Here is a 14,674-nt window from a genome sequence, read left to right on the forward strand (position 1 = left end):
CAGCAGGAGGAAGACAGATCGCAGGGGCTTGCTGGCTAGTCAGTCTAGCCAAACAGGCGGCTTCAGGTTCAGTGAGAGACTCTGTCTCAAAAACTAAGATGGAGAGCAACAGAGCAAGACACCCAACATCAACCTCTGGCCTCTACTCCTGCCTGCACAATACACACACGTGCACACACATGCACACACCACAGACACATGCTCACCACCACCACTACCAACAACAGTAAAACAGTATCTCCCCAGACTGGTATCCGTAGCATCCAGCACACTAAAGCTTCAATGTAACATCACTTACGAGATGGGGCTGGGGGATAATGGGACACAGTGACTGGGTTACTAAATGTGGTTTATTCCTGAAATGCTGTGAGACCAGGTACCAAGGGAGAAGCAAGACCACCCCCTTACACCCCCAAGTGTCTATTGTGAAACAGTAAAACAGTCTACCACACAGACCCCAAGAATGGGTTTTATATGAAGTCTTTTAGTTTTATTAATTATTAATAAACATAAACTGCAAGTAGTAAAGGTTGCTCACAGCCCTGGGTGGGCCCCAGGTTCTCTGGTGGCAGGTCACTTGTTTCTGACTGTCAGGGTGAGGGTTGCACACACTCGACGTCTAAATGCTGTACAGGTGGCTAGCTAGTGAAGCAGTGAACACTGGTACCACAGGTGATCACAATTTTGAGTAAATCAAGTGAGCACAATTAGATTTTAGTGTATTCTTAAGTTCAATTGCTTCAAAGTCTGTCATGCTACAAATGGTGTTGCCTCCTAGCAGGAATGGTAGGCACGGCTCCCAGCAGGGGCTGCCAAGTAGAAACAGCCACAGGGGGATATCACCAGCCAGGGTCATGCAAAATGTGTTATTGATATTAGTGACCCAGGTCCATCCTCAAGGCACAAAGGTGCATGTCCTCCAGCCCTTCTGTTCCCACCTCAACTCTGCCACACACTGCTCTATTTTTTTTTTCGTTTTTGCTTTTTATGTTTGTTTGTTTGTTTTGTTTTCCTTAGCCCGACACTTTCATGCTTTCCTTTCCCAGAAATGCCTTGGATTGTCAATGCTTGTGACAAGAGAATAAGTTCTTTTTTTTCTCAGTGATGTAGAGAAGAGCACAGAGCAATGCTCCACCAGAACATCTTCTCGGCAGCGTGCTGTATCCACCAGGAGTGACGTGAAGGAAACTCTTTAGTCAATCAGCCCATGGTTACCTAGGATCCCTAAGCAAGAACAAATGCCATCAGGTAACCACCAAGAGTGAAATCAGCTTACAAAGGCTCCTGGTGTGTAAAGGCAGGGTTCGTAAGGCAATGGTCTCTGACACTAATCAACTTACAGGGAGCTCTGACATGAGGTTCCCCCCAAGTGAGAGTCCTTTGGAAGGCCTCTCTGGGAGCATGGGTGCTGGCCAGCCCTCCAGACACAACCGACGACATTCCATCTGTGTGGCCTGTGGCTGGAGTCCTTGAGGAGGGGCAGTTCAGAGGTGCCGTCTGAGCGCTTCCTTTACAAAGTGGACAAAGGAATGCAGGTCCAAGTGGTGGGGGCATCCACCATAAGGGAATGACGATGCTTCTTTCTGAAGAATGTACAAATAGCCATGTCACACCTCCTAGCCTGGCAGAGTCCTCTCACTGAATGGTCCTGGTCAGGGCTCACGTTGAGGGAGTTGAGAAGCTTTGCTGATAGCTCCAGCTCCTTGCCAGTGACAGCAAAGGGGACGTTTGACATTGAGCTTTTCTATGTAGAATTGAACTCAGCATCATCCAGCTGAAGGCTGGCTTGTAAACCTCACTGCTGGCAGCTCCCACATGCAGCAGACTGACTCCCTTGGAAAGGAGACCCACAGTGGAGAGCACCTTACCTCTCCTTATGGGCTCTTTCCTTAGTGGGTTCTGAGAGAGCCTAGCTGGCTTTTCTGTGATGTTCAGAAATGCCCAAATTATCACATAATTTGGCTTTCAGATGTGCTTAAGTTTATGCATGGGACACAAGAGAGAGGGACCTACACATCTGGGCTTCTCTTTGGTGAGGCTTTTGAGAACACAGAGCTTTAGTAACTTTTCACTACTATGAGCTAAAACGCCAATGCTAGAGGACTGGGAGGGGTGCATCACCTTAGCATGTGGTGGTGACCTTGAACCTGGTAGAGCAGTGGGGGCAGGTTTGGAGAGACAGTTCCATAATGCATGGAGGACTGGCACTTCATGTGGGTTCTACCTGGGAAAACCTGGTGTACACATCCTAGGCAACACAGAAGCAGACAAACACATACATGAGCACCCATTCTGTGAAAAATAAATGTAGTGTGAAAATAACAAAACATCATCCCAAGGTGCACTGTGCATAGCACATCACCACCTGCCCTCTGGCACCTGGACCAGGGAAAGTGGCATCCAAAGGCAGTGGATGATATCAGCAGCTTGGTACATTCAGAAGGATGGAGCCTGCATGCAACAGACAAGGCACGTCCATATCCAGGCTGAAATGTGTTGATGGTTCCTTGGGTCTCCTCCTCAGAAGATGCCCACACTGTGGCCACATCAAGCAGACCTCCAAAGTCAAGGTCTCTAAAAGCCCACATGGAAGTAACACATGCAATAAATAAGTGTGCTGCAGAGCTGGCCCTTTGGAGACGGTCACTTGCAGAGGACCCCATTTTGAAGTGGTCTGTTTCTGTCAGTGATGCAGGAAGAGGTGGCCACATGGGGCACGTCTTCCTTGACCTTTGGGGAATGGCTGCTGTTGTTACTGGAGCTTGATTTACTTCTGCTTGGGTCAAGAGCAGGCTGCATGGGTGAGGCCTGGGTCCTGTTGCCCCTGACTAGACAGCCACACACCAGTCGGAAGAAGGCACGCCGCATCTCTTTGCTGGCCAGAGTGTAGATGACAGGGTTCATGGCAGAGTTGAGGACAGCCAGCATGATGAACCATTGGCTCTTGAACAGGATGGAGCACTCCTTCACCCTGCAGGCCACATCAATGAGGAAGAGGATGAAAATGGGGGACCAACAGGCTATGAACACGCTCACCACTATCACCACGGTCCGCAGCAGGGCCATGGATCTCTCGGAGTTATGGTTGGCCACCCTTCGGCTGCTGGACTTAACCAAGAAGTAGATGCGCGCGTACAGGATGACGATGGTCACTAGAATGGCTGTGAAGATGCTGATGAGGAAGGCGATGTACTTCTTAGAGTAGAGGGGCAAGATGGTAGAGCAATCAGGAAAGTTCTCCAGGCAGTTCCAGCCCAGGATGGGCAGGGCGCCCAGCGAGAAGGCAATCAGCCAGCACATCCCAATCAGAAGGAACACGCGGTGTTTCTTGTTGGCGTCATAGGGCCTCATCTTGATCATGGTCAGGTGCCGCTCAATGGCAATGGCCAATAAGCTGCAGGTGGACGCGCCGAGGGCCACGAACATACTGCCCTCCCTGAGGAACCACACTGTCGGAGACAGGCTGAACGTCTTCCTGCCCGACATCAGAATGTTGACCTTGTAGGCTATGCCGGCCAGCAGGTCGCAGAGAGCCAAGTTGCCGATGAAAAAGTACATGCGGTTGTGAAATTTATTGTTTTTCCAGATGGCAATCAAAACCATCAGGTTCTCCAAGACGATGAAGCTACAGGTGACCAAGAAGAGGACGGTGGTGACGAGGGTTCCACCGTCAGGGGGGTCCCGGTCCCGCCTGCCTGCTAGCTTCCCTACGTAATCGTAATGTTTCCGGAGAGTATCATTCCCAAAGATAGGCTGGTGGTCCTGCGCATGCGTAGCCATGACTGTCTATAGACAGATGGTTACCTCAACAGTCCACGAGAGGGCGCTCCAGGAACGTTCATTTCAAGGAACAATTGGGACGGTGGTGGTGGATTCGGGAAGGCGTGCAAGCCTGGATCCAGTAAGAGTGTAGAAAAAAGGCTCTGTAAAGAGATAAAGTAGAGGGAACCTTGGATCAAGTGATCACTATGAACTGACCCTCGGTGTGGAAAATGCTAACGCATTTGGAGGGCTGGTGTACAGGGAGAGCTTGGAATGCAGGCCAAGTTTCTAAGATAGAGACCAGGAAAAGCTGTTAGGGCCCTGCAGCTGCCAGAGAAGAAACCTCAGTGCGCGAATCTGAGAATCAGGAAACCAAGGCAGAAGATGCGAGCAAGCTTCCACTTGGAAACCTCCAGGCACCAGGAAATACTGAGTTAGTTCTCACCCGCCGCGTGGGAGCTGGTAAACCACTCTTCCCAGCTGCAGAGGGAATCCGATTTTTCTCAGGATGAGAAAAAGGGAGGGGAGAAGGGAGAGAGGAAGGAAGGACAGAGGGGAGAAGGAGAGGTAGGAAAGGAAGGGTAGAGAAAACAGGACACAGTAGGGGGAATGAATAGTGTCTGAAGGAGCTCTGAGTCCTCCCTGATGAGTTTTGGAGGGACACCATGGGAAGCATCCCATACTTCCTTGGACCAAATCCCTTGAGGTCTGGAGGGCCTTTGGCCCACCTGGCAGAGAGCCTTACAGCCTGACCACACAGGCCGGGCAGGAAGGGCAGCCTGAGGCTGAACAAGAACCCTGAGGCCACTGCACTGAGCAGAACCCGGGGAGGAAGGACTGCGGACTGGCCTGGAAGCTGCTGCCGCGGAGGTTAAGGCAGAAAGGGAGGAAATTACATGAACTTTGAGTATGACTTGAAATGCAGAGGTCTGCGCTGGGAGTATTAGTTAGCATATTCACAAGGCCTGTGAACAGAAGAAAGGACACGCACAGGATTGCTGTGAAGGTCTTGAATGAAAGCACCGGGCCCTCAAGAAATTGTGTGTGTGTGTGTGTGGTGCAAATGCATGCACGTGTGTGCCCCTGCATGTGTGTGTCACTGAACCTGGAGCTCACCCATGCAGCCATGTTGGCTGACCACTGAGCTCCAGGGATCCTCCTGTCTACCTGCCCACGACACTAGGATTATAGGTGCCTGCCACCAGACTAGCTTTCCACGTGGGTGCTGGGGGCCGGAACTCAAGTTCATGCTTGCATGGTAAGCACTTTACTAACAGCCACTCCCCAGTCCTGCCCACTGGCCCTCGGATGCGTTAACCTGGCTTGTGGCTCATCTCCCCATGGTTCTGAGGCTCTGCAGCTCAGCTGTGAAGGCTTGATTCCCACAGATTTACCATCCATTCTTCATTTGTAGTTGACACACATAATTGTACGTATTTGCCGGTGCGGTGTGGTGATATGTATATACCGTGGGTAATAATCGAAGCATGGCCATTAGCATCCTCACCTCCTTAAACGTTTGCAAGTTTGAAACCCCTGTCTTTGAATTCTTTATTGTTATGAACCCAAGCCAACTCACTCTGCTTCGGAACTCTAGAACTGATTCCTCTGTCCGCTGTGTCTAACCTCTTCCTGTTCCTCCCAACCCCCTTTCTAGACTCACCTATTTTAAGTTAAAGTTACTGGGTTCTTAAATGTCCAATGAGGTCCAAGTGGAGTGAGTTGAAAACAGCCCACTTTTTGTCCACAGTGAGGGTTTATTCACAGTGTTTAAGTTCCAGCCCTAAATTTGGTTCCTAGACACATGGACGAACACTGCAGTACCTCATCCACCACCAGGAGTTTCTTCCACAGGTCTGCAGTGACTTTAATCCCTGAAGGATACCAGTGGTTCCTCCATGGGTGGTGCTAGGGGGCTGAGAAGAAAAAGTGACCACAGAAGGGCTCTGCACCCCTGGGACCCCTTTGGGAGCAGTGGACAGTACAAGCCTTTCCTTTCTCCATCACTTGGGAGGCCTTAGAGTGGGCGACATTGGGAAGAGGAGGCCCATGGCTTCTTGGCAGAGACATCTTCTAGTTCCTGGCCCTCAAAGACATCTGCTATTCTGGAATCCCCAGGAACTGTCTGAATTCATGTCTACACTCTACCTGGAATGGCCCTTGGCCTAGGCCAGCTCTGAGAGCTGCCTGGGACCACAGAGGGAGTGGGTGAAGTGCAGCTTGAATGCCGCCTGCTGGCTGGTGGAACGCTTTGCGCTGCCTTCTTTTAACTCCAAAGAGCTGCTCTGAGGATGAGATGCCAGTGGTGCAGAGGGGCTCACCTGTCAGGACCCCTGTCATCCATTGAGCCCCGTCTCACCCCAACCAGGCTCCCCACTGTTCTTCTAAAGCTTCTCCCTGAGGCAGGCAGGACAATTCTGCAAGTCCCTTTCTACTCTTAACCACCCTGGTGGTAGTGATGGTGATGGCAGTGGTGTGGTGGTGATGGTGGTGGTATTGGTGGTGGTGGTGGTGATGATGGTGGTGGTATTGGTGGTGGTGGTGGTGATGATGGTGGTGGTATTGGTGGTGGTGGTGGTGGTGGTGATGGCAGTGGTGTGGTAGTGATGGGGGTGGTGGTGGTGGTAGTGGTGGTGGTGGTGGTGGTGGTGGTGGTAATGATGGTGGTGGTATTGGTGGTGGTGGTGGTGGTGGTGGAGGTGGTGGTGGTGGAGGTGGTGGTGGTGGTGGAGGTGGTGGTGGTGGTGGAGGTGGTGGTGGTGGTGGTGGAGGTGATGGTGGTGGTGGTTGTTCTCATACTTTTTTTTTGACTGAAGGGATCATGTAACCTAGCCTGACCTAGCAGTTGCTATGATAACCTTGAACTTCTGACCCTCCTGCCTCTGCCTCCCAAGTGCTGAGAATACAAGCTGGAGCCACCGGACTCAGTTTTATTCCGGGGATTGAACTCACAGTCTCTTGACTGCTAAATGAGCACTCACCCCCCAGCCCACCCCTTCAGATTTTTGTTTAAATCTTGTCTGTCACATTCTACTCATCTTATGGCATCTTCTAGGGTCACAGCAGCTCTCATGACCTTTCCTTGAGGCTGCTGTCACTTTAAGAAAAACATTGCAAGCTCTCATTTGAAGACTGGAAATTAGAAGCAGCCATGGTTTTCTGAGATTCAACAACATATCCGACAAAATCAACTTGGGGAAAGAAGGGTTTATTTGGCTCCCGGGTCAAGGGTGTGGTCCACCATGACGGGGAAGGCATGACGGTCACATTGCATGTAGTCAGGAAGCAGAGAGAGATGACTGCTGGTGTTCAGCTGGCATTCTTATTCAGTCCGGGACCCCGCCCCATGGAACGGTGCTGCCCACACATTTCAATTAACCTGATCTAGAAAACAGCCGTGCCCAGAAGTTTGTTTCCATGATAATTCTAAATGCCATCGAGTTGATAGTCAAGATTAGATACCAAAGGCAGGAAACGTCATCATCATGACCAGTGCCCAGCCCCATGTCCTGTGAGGGCTGTCCCTGTCACAGCAGCTGTCACGCTATGTTCCTCCCACACTATGCTCTGTCCCCATCACGTGACTAGCTGTGCCACCCACAATGCCACAATGCCCAGGTTTGTCTCAAAATGTCCCTGGGCTATCTGCTCTGCAATCAGGGATTTCTGTCCCAGGAATGGACACCCTGTGTCTGAAGCCCTGGATCACAGCACAGGTGGAAACCGATTTTCAGCTCCAGGTTTCTTGTTCTAGGGAAGATGAGAAAACTTAGAGTAACCTTTGTGTATTCATGGGTACACACGTGTGGAAGCCAGGGGTCAATCTCAGGTGTGGTCCTCAGATGCTGTCTACCTTGGGTGTTTGTTTATTTGTTTGTTTTGAGACAAGGTCTCTCATTGGTCTGGAACTTGCCTAGTAGGCTTGACTGGCTGGCCAAAAAGTCCCAGGAATCCTCCTGTCCCGTGTCCCCAGCACTGGGATTACAGGCATGCACCACCATACCCTTCTTTTTCACTTGAGTTCTGGGACTGGAACTCAGCTTCTCATGCGTGAGAGGCGGACGAGCACTTCACCAAAGGAGCCATCTGCCCAGCCCTCGGGATGTTCTTACACTAACTCAGCTCGTCTCCTGTGCCTCGCTTTCCCAACCTCCCACAGCACTCGACACACCTCATCGCTCCCTGGGAAGTTGGGGCTTTGGCCTCAAGTGTGAGCAGAGGGGATGAGAGCCCCTTGAAATCAGCTGATCTGGACTCCCTCTAGGAGGAACAGAAGGTGAAAAACCAGGGATCTCAGCGAGAGCACATAGACGGTTGAGCAGAGTGAGAGAGAAACAGGTGAACAGAGAAGCAAACACCTAACAATTAAATAACCACAGTAAAGATAGCAGACATGCCAGGACCTGCGAAGGCCAAAGGCCTGTAGGCTAACCCACTTTGCCACTAAAGCCTGGACGATGGTTCCCCTTAATTAAAACTCCTCTCTCAAGCGGCTGAGATTTTATATAACATATTCTGTTGAAGATGAGTCTCTGCATTTGCAATCTGAAGCTGTCACATTGGGACCTAAACATGTATTTTCTCTGGTTGATTATCAGTAGCACAAAGCTGGCCGTATCCTGGGAGCTAAGTCCTGGACTAAACACCAGATGATTTGGGATACATCTGGATGTCACTGTGCATGGCAGCAGCAGGACACAGGAGCTCTTTCCTCTGTCCCCAAGGGGTGCCACCCACAGACCTCCACTTTGCTAGAAGAAAGCCTGAGCCTTGGGTATCAGTGAGCTCTTCTCAATATTGCCACCCAGTCACCACAGGAGTGCACCAGGAAGCCAACCTGACCCATGCCACACAACCAAAACACTGGAGACCAGCACTCAGATCAGCAATAGGCCACCAGGGGTCTCTACTGGTCACTACCGTCACCTAGCATGACCACTGTCTGTGTTCCCCAGCCCACGTGAATTTATATCGTTTCTTTCAGTATGTAAATGAACTCATGGGATACTCCACACCTGGTGTGTTTTCGTCCCCAGGATGCTCATGTGAACCAGGCTTGCGGATGCAGCCAAATCCTTCTTGTTCTCAATCCGTTGTGTGTCTGCACATCACCCTCTATTGGATCTGACTTACAGACAAGGGCAATTTCTCCCATGGCCAAGTGTTGTGTCTCACACATTCTTTTGGTGAACAGATGCCTTCATCTTTACTGGCCGCCCTTGGTACGGTACAGGGGCACACTGGTGGGCTGTAACCATGACCCAGAAGTGCTGGTCTCTCTGTCCAGCTCCGACTGTGAAACGGATCAAGGCACCTCCATTGAAGGCAAGGTGGATGCAGCAGGCAGTCTTGCATCCTATTTTGGGGAAGCAAAGACTGTGTAAATTGGACTGCTGATTCATTTTCCTTGGAAAGAAAGGAAGCTCCAGGGCTGTGGAGATGGCTCAGAGGGGAAGGCACTTTCTGCACAGGCTGAGAGCCTGGGTTTGAATCCCCAGGTGGCTTGTAAAGCCAGGCATGATAGTGCATTTCTGAAATCCCAGCACTCCCACACTAGATAGGAGACAGAAGAATACCCAGATTTGCCAGCAGATGGGCTAGCCTAGTATACATAGCAGTGAACAACAAAGGAGACCTGTCTCAAACAAGATAGGGGACAAGGACTGACACCAAAGGTTGTCCCTTAACCTCCACACACATGCTGGCATACATGAGAGAGGAGAGAGAGAGAGAGAGAGAGAGAGAGAGAGAGAGAGAGAGAGAGAGAGAGAGAGAGAGACAGGCGCACACACACACACAAACCACTCATACAGGATTTTTTTTATATATAAAGAAATCTGATGTTGAGACTGTGGTCATACACAGACTAGTGAGTGTGTCTTCTAAAATGTGAGGCACATTCCACAGGTAGAGAGGTCCCACTGAGCTCTAGGGGAGAGGGCTCCCTCAGCAGCACTGGTCTCAGCACAGATTCCTCTGCAGCCCCTTGCCTGTGTTCACCAGCTCACTGCCAAGGTTTGCACTAGCCAGCGCTCTGACCCGCCTGCAGACTCCTCCCTCCCCTCTGATCTGATCGGGACTAAGCCGGAGTCCTCAGTCACTCTGTGCTTAGTGGGAGCCACTGTTCACATCTGAGCCGTCCTTGCAGCGCCACCTGAGCCTTCTCACTTTGGCCTCATGGCACTAGGGTCACACAGCCTTCCCTCAAGCACTCTGACACCAAACATGTTCTCTTTTTGCCAAGAAGGAAGGAGACGCCTTGACCAAATGGCTCCATGGTGGGTGACCCCACACGAGACCTCGCCGATATTAGGCATGCCTGCCCCCCCCCCCCCAATCCAAAAGCAGCATCCCCTGGGGAAAGCGAGCCTGGGAGAGGGGTCCGATGGATTCCAGATGTGCCTTCTACCCTAGCGACTCACTTTCTCCATATGTCAGTTTAAAAAGTAAACAGACTATAAAAGGAAGGAAAAGGAGGGGGACTATTTCTGCTGTCTAGTGTTTCCCCGTCTCTTTCTCACTCCCCTCCCTCTCTCCCTTCTCTTTTTTATCCTTTTCTCCTTCCTCCTTCCCTCTTTCTCTCTCGGAGAAAAAGAAATCTCTTTTGATCAGAGGAAGAACTCCATGTCTGCAAAGACATGTCTTTCCAGAGACATCAGTGACCTCATCCTCCAAACTGAATTAAAGCGTCCACTATTTGACAGTGAGCAACATTTCTTGGAAAGCCAGAGTTTGCTTCATTTTCTTTTTCTTTTACAAGAACTGAGAAATGAAATAGCCAGCGGGCCAGTTCATGGCTCCCAATCCTGGAAAGTTCCTTTGCTAATGAGTCCCCTCACTCTGGGTTTTCTGCCTTGACCTTACTCTGCCTCCAGAGACAGTCCAGGACAGACTGCACAGCCTCACACACTAAGCTCATCAGTGAAGCACCCTGTGAGAGAAAGCTTACAGATGAAAGCTGGGTGAAGGCTTCCCGTATCTCTCACTTGCTTTCCTTCAAGCATGGATACAAGTCCCTCTGCCTGGTGGGGCTTTCCAGGTCCTGCTGTCTGCTGTACACATCCTTCTCATTAGCAAACAAGATGAAGTTACAGATCCAGATGCAGTCCAAGAAACCCCAGAGACGGAGGTCATGTCCCAAGAATGCTGGGTGCCGTGCGAACGTCCTGAGCCAACAGACTCGTCTATAAGAAGGCATCAGATTATGATGCAAGGTCTCTGTATTTTTGTTCTCCTTTGCCTGCCAGTCAGTCTTATCAAATTCTCAGTAAGGGCAGGGGACCAGCTTATGCCAAGCTTCCAGAAAGTGATTGTAAATATGTGGAAATAGCTTCCATCAGAAAGTTAAAGACATGCACGAACATGGGGTATCCTGCCCAGGAAGTCCATCCTGGTCATTCCATGTCACATCTAGTCCCCAAAATAGCATGTGACTTCTGAATGGACACATGGGGAAACTGAGGTTGCGGGGAGGATCATGCATTCTTAGTGGTAGAGCTTGGCTAGGCTGGATGCCAGGGCATCTGTTCCAGCCCATCCCTTCAGGGATTAGCTTTTTATGAGTCAGTCACTTGTCATAGGTCCCTTAACTAGGAGGTGCTAAGAGCCTCTGAAGTGTCTTTGCAGCCTAATTGCTTGAAGCTACTGGAATACCAGTCTGGGAGCTTTGGCGGAATGTTTAGATAACTCCTAAGACAGGAGAATGCAAGGAACATCCAAAGCCAAGGAGCACAGCCGTCTGCTGAGCACCTCTTCCAAGAGTGGTGGAAAACCTTTTAGAATCCTATAACTTGGATCCAAAATTGATAAACACGGAATTGGAAGGTAGCCATGATGAGAAGATTCAGGGACCCCAGCACCACATCCCAGCTAACACAAACAGCTTGCTTAAAAGCGGCCTCCAGCCTTTGGTAGAAAAAGGGAACACCAACATTTTCAAAATTGTGACACACTCAAATTTGTATTATTCTTGTAACAAAAATATATTCATAAACTGTAGGCATCAAGGAAGAGATCTGTGGAACAAAGTGTCATGATTTCCAGAAAGAGGACCAGTCCCTGATTCGTGGGAAGCAAGTCATCAGGCCAGCACATAAAGCTTCGCAGGAAATGAGAGTTCCTACATCCAAATATGGTAGAAAACCAGAGGGTCGTGTAGGTAAAACAAACAAACAAAAAATCATAAAGAGCAATGACATTGGAAAGATGCTAAGTGGTTATGACATCATTCTCCCTATATTAAGGGGTCCCTAAGGGTGGGCTCTGCAGGTGGACTCCCTGGCATGTGTGAAAGCAGAGTGACACTGACCGGATGTGATATCTGCTGGTTTGCAGACGGGAAGACTCAACATGGGATTCTATGGCAACACAACACACCCCAGCACTGAGCTCTGTACCCCTTAAGAAGCTTACAGATCTAGATACCTCCACAGCTCCTCAAACAGCACACACACACTCACACACACGTACACACACACATACACAATACACTCACACATACACACAACACATTCACACACTCTCATACACATACACATATTCACACACACAACAAATTTACTCACTCTCATACACATACACATATTCACACTCACACATACATACATACACATACACTCACATACATTCACACACGCTCACACATACACATACATGCATACACATACTCACACATACTCTCCCCCCCAACAAACACACCACCTCACCACCACCATCACCTCAAAAAACAGCCCTGATCACAGCCACACTTGTCAACAATTTACCTGCAGTATGTAACCCTTTACTCCACTTTCTAAGAATTACAGTTTCTTGACCCTGTCTGCCTGGTTTTCACCTATGAAGGAAGGAACTTTGAATAGTAAACTTTGTAGGTGGTGATATGCAATACCGGAGACTTCTGACTGCAGATGTTAGAATGATGAGTGACTCCGGAGGTCTCAGAGCACCAGCTCTGGGGTGGGGGTGGGGGTTCAGGGTGATGTTACTGTGATGTTCAGAGCAAAGCATTTCCTTTAAACAGCTGACAAGAAGTCCCTCTTACATCAGGAGTGTCCAAGGCCAGAGAGACAGGGACACAGAGATCATGCACAGGCACACAGTTAATAGCCGCCCTTCCCTCTGTTCTGTCTCAGTTAAAAACCGACAGACCAATTTTCCCGCCGAGCCTCACTATCACATTGCAGACACCTTTGTATTCCAGCTCCAGGCCTGACACCCCTAATTGCCTAGTTTAAGAAGTGCTAAGAAAACTGGAATTTTGTAGCTAATAAAACTTAAAAGAACGACAACCCCCGCCCCAACACCCCTGAGGGAAAAACCATACACACTCCCCATCCCCAGATTTTCTTCCCATGAGGACGTCTAACTTCCGAATTAGGCCAGTATAGCGAGGGAACTTGGAGAGCTGGCTCACTACGCTCAGGGTTTACGAACACATCTTTTAAAAAAGCCCTTGTTGTAATGTAGAAGAATCCTATACCCCCTCCATCAGCCCCGGGAGGCAGCTAGGTCACCGGAGTGAATGGCCTGGAGAAGAGGAGGAGGTGGCCGGATGCGAGGCATTCGCGAGCCCAGGTCATGGTGCCCCGACTTGGTTAGAATTTTATCCGAAAAGTGGTCCGAGTGGACCCGGAACCGCTCCAGCCGGATGCCCCGCTCACCTCGGTCAGCAAAGTGCGTCTGGGCTGGCTGCATCCTGCGGTGTCTTAGCTAAGACTCCAGTCTAGGGGCTCCGGAGGTCGCTCGTGGCCTCAGGTTTCCCCTGGTCATCCAGTCACCTCGCTCAGCACCCGGACCTTGTCGCCTTCCTCTGAATTCGCTCACCCAGACTCTGCCCCAGAGGATCCGAAGGCAAACTTTTGCAACGACTCTCCGGGGCGGGGCCCAGAGTCACCCCGCCTCCTGCCGCCCCTAACCCAAGCTTTGGCGGGCTAGTCCCCTGCTACATGGAGGTCCCCAGCCACGTCTCCGCCCCGGGCCAGGTCCCCGCCCAGCCTCTCTGCCAGTCTGCGGCACCGGGCTGTCAGGACCCATGACTGGGGCTCTTCACTCCTTCGGACTCCCCTGCTCTTATTCCTTTAACGCTAACACACACAAAGATCCTGGAACCTGACCTCAGGGTCCTGCATCTATCCCGCAAATTCTCCGTGCTCCAGGACCCAGCAGCTGCAGAAATGGATGCAGAGCTGGGCTTGAGTAGTCTGCCTAGGTGGCCAGGAGGATTTGGGCGGATCCGTATTAATACTGTCACTCCCTTCAAGATGACTAGTGTTAACCATGCTGTCTTTAATGTCATGGTCTTGATAGGGACCAGTTCAGTCTGAAATTGACTGACTGCCAGCTTGAGCTGATAAGCTAAGCCTTCTGCCCCCTGTGGCCCCCCACCCCCACCCCGTCATCCCTCTACCAGCTGCAAGGCAGGGGCTCCCCACCCCCGCCTGAGACCTGGCTCCGGGGTCTTGCCCACCTTAGCTCACCTCTATCACACCCCAGCCTACTCTTGTGCTCAGGGGCAAGCCTCACCTGCCATGTAGGGAGAAATGAGAATCTTTGGAAGGGAACTGCTCAATTACAAAGGAAATTTAAAAGTTCTCTAGACCAGCTTGTAGAGGGAGTAAGGAGAGGAAGCTGAGCTAAATTCCTGAGCAGGCAAAGTCCAGGCCTGTTACCTTCTCTCAAGTGCTTTCTTGCCTGTAGACGATGAATTTGGAGCAGGAAGCTGCTTACTTGGGGTTCACCTGGCATGTGAAGGTAGAACTTGCCTGGCCTTGGCCTTCTCTGTTGCCTGGTGAGAAACACAAGCCCTCAGGGTCATGAGCCCTGCCTTGGCTGCTCCGTGGCAGCATGATTCCCCTGAGCTCTGGATCTACTTGCCTAGCCTTCCAAATTTGCTTAGTGTCTTGGACACAGCAGG

The 14,674-nt window shown here is 50.6% G+C and overlaps 1 protein-coding gene across 2 annotated transcripts; it reads right to left on the reverse strand.

Moving 5' to 3' along the window:
* Positions 1-464: 464 nt before the first annotated feature.
* S1pr3 (sphingosine-1-phosphate receptor 3) lies at positions 465-13,793 on the reverse strand. 2 transcript variants are annotated; one of them, XM_052729651.1, is made up of 3 exons: positions 13,422-13,793; positions 8,778-9,118; positions 465-3,923 (listed from the first exon to the last, which is right to left on the reverse strand). In XM_052729651.1, exon 3 carries the CDS (start codon positions 3,778-3,780, stop codon positions 2,644-2,646), a length of 1,137 nt encoding a protein of 378 aa, XP_052585611.1. In that variant the 5' UTR covers positions 3,781-3,923; positions 8,778-9,118; positions 13,422-13,793; the 3' UTR covers positions 465-2,643. The 2 variants fall into 2 exon arrangements, with proteins under 2 accessions (XP_052585611.1, XP_052585610.1); XM_052729650.1 differs by lacking the exon at positions 8,778-9,118.
* Positions 13,794-14,674: the final 881 nt, after the last annotated feature.

This window comes from Peromyscus californicus, unplaced genomic scaffold, assembly GCF_007827085.1.
Source record: "Peromyscus californicus insignis strain IS unplaced genomic scaffold, ASM782708v3 Scaffold_8__1_contigs__length_139910024, whole genome shotgun sequence".
Taxonomy (NCBI): Eukaryota; Metazoa; Chordata; class Mammalia; order Rodentia; family Cricetidae; genus Peromyscus; species Peromyscus californicus.

Bases quoted from the DNA above. Each gene is read 5' to 3' on its own strand.
- S1pr3 (XM_052729650.1), bottom strand. From the start codon at position 3,780: ATGGCTACGCATGCGCAGGACCACCAGCCTATCTTTGGGAATGATACT.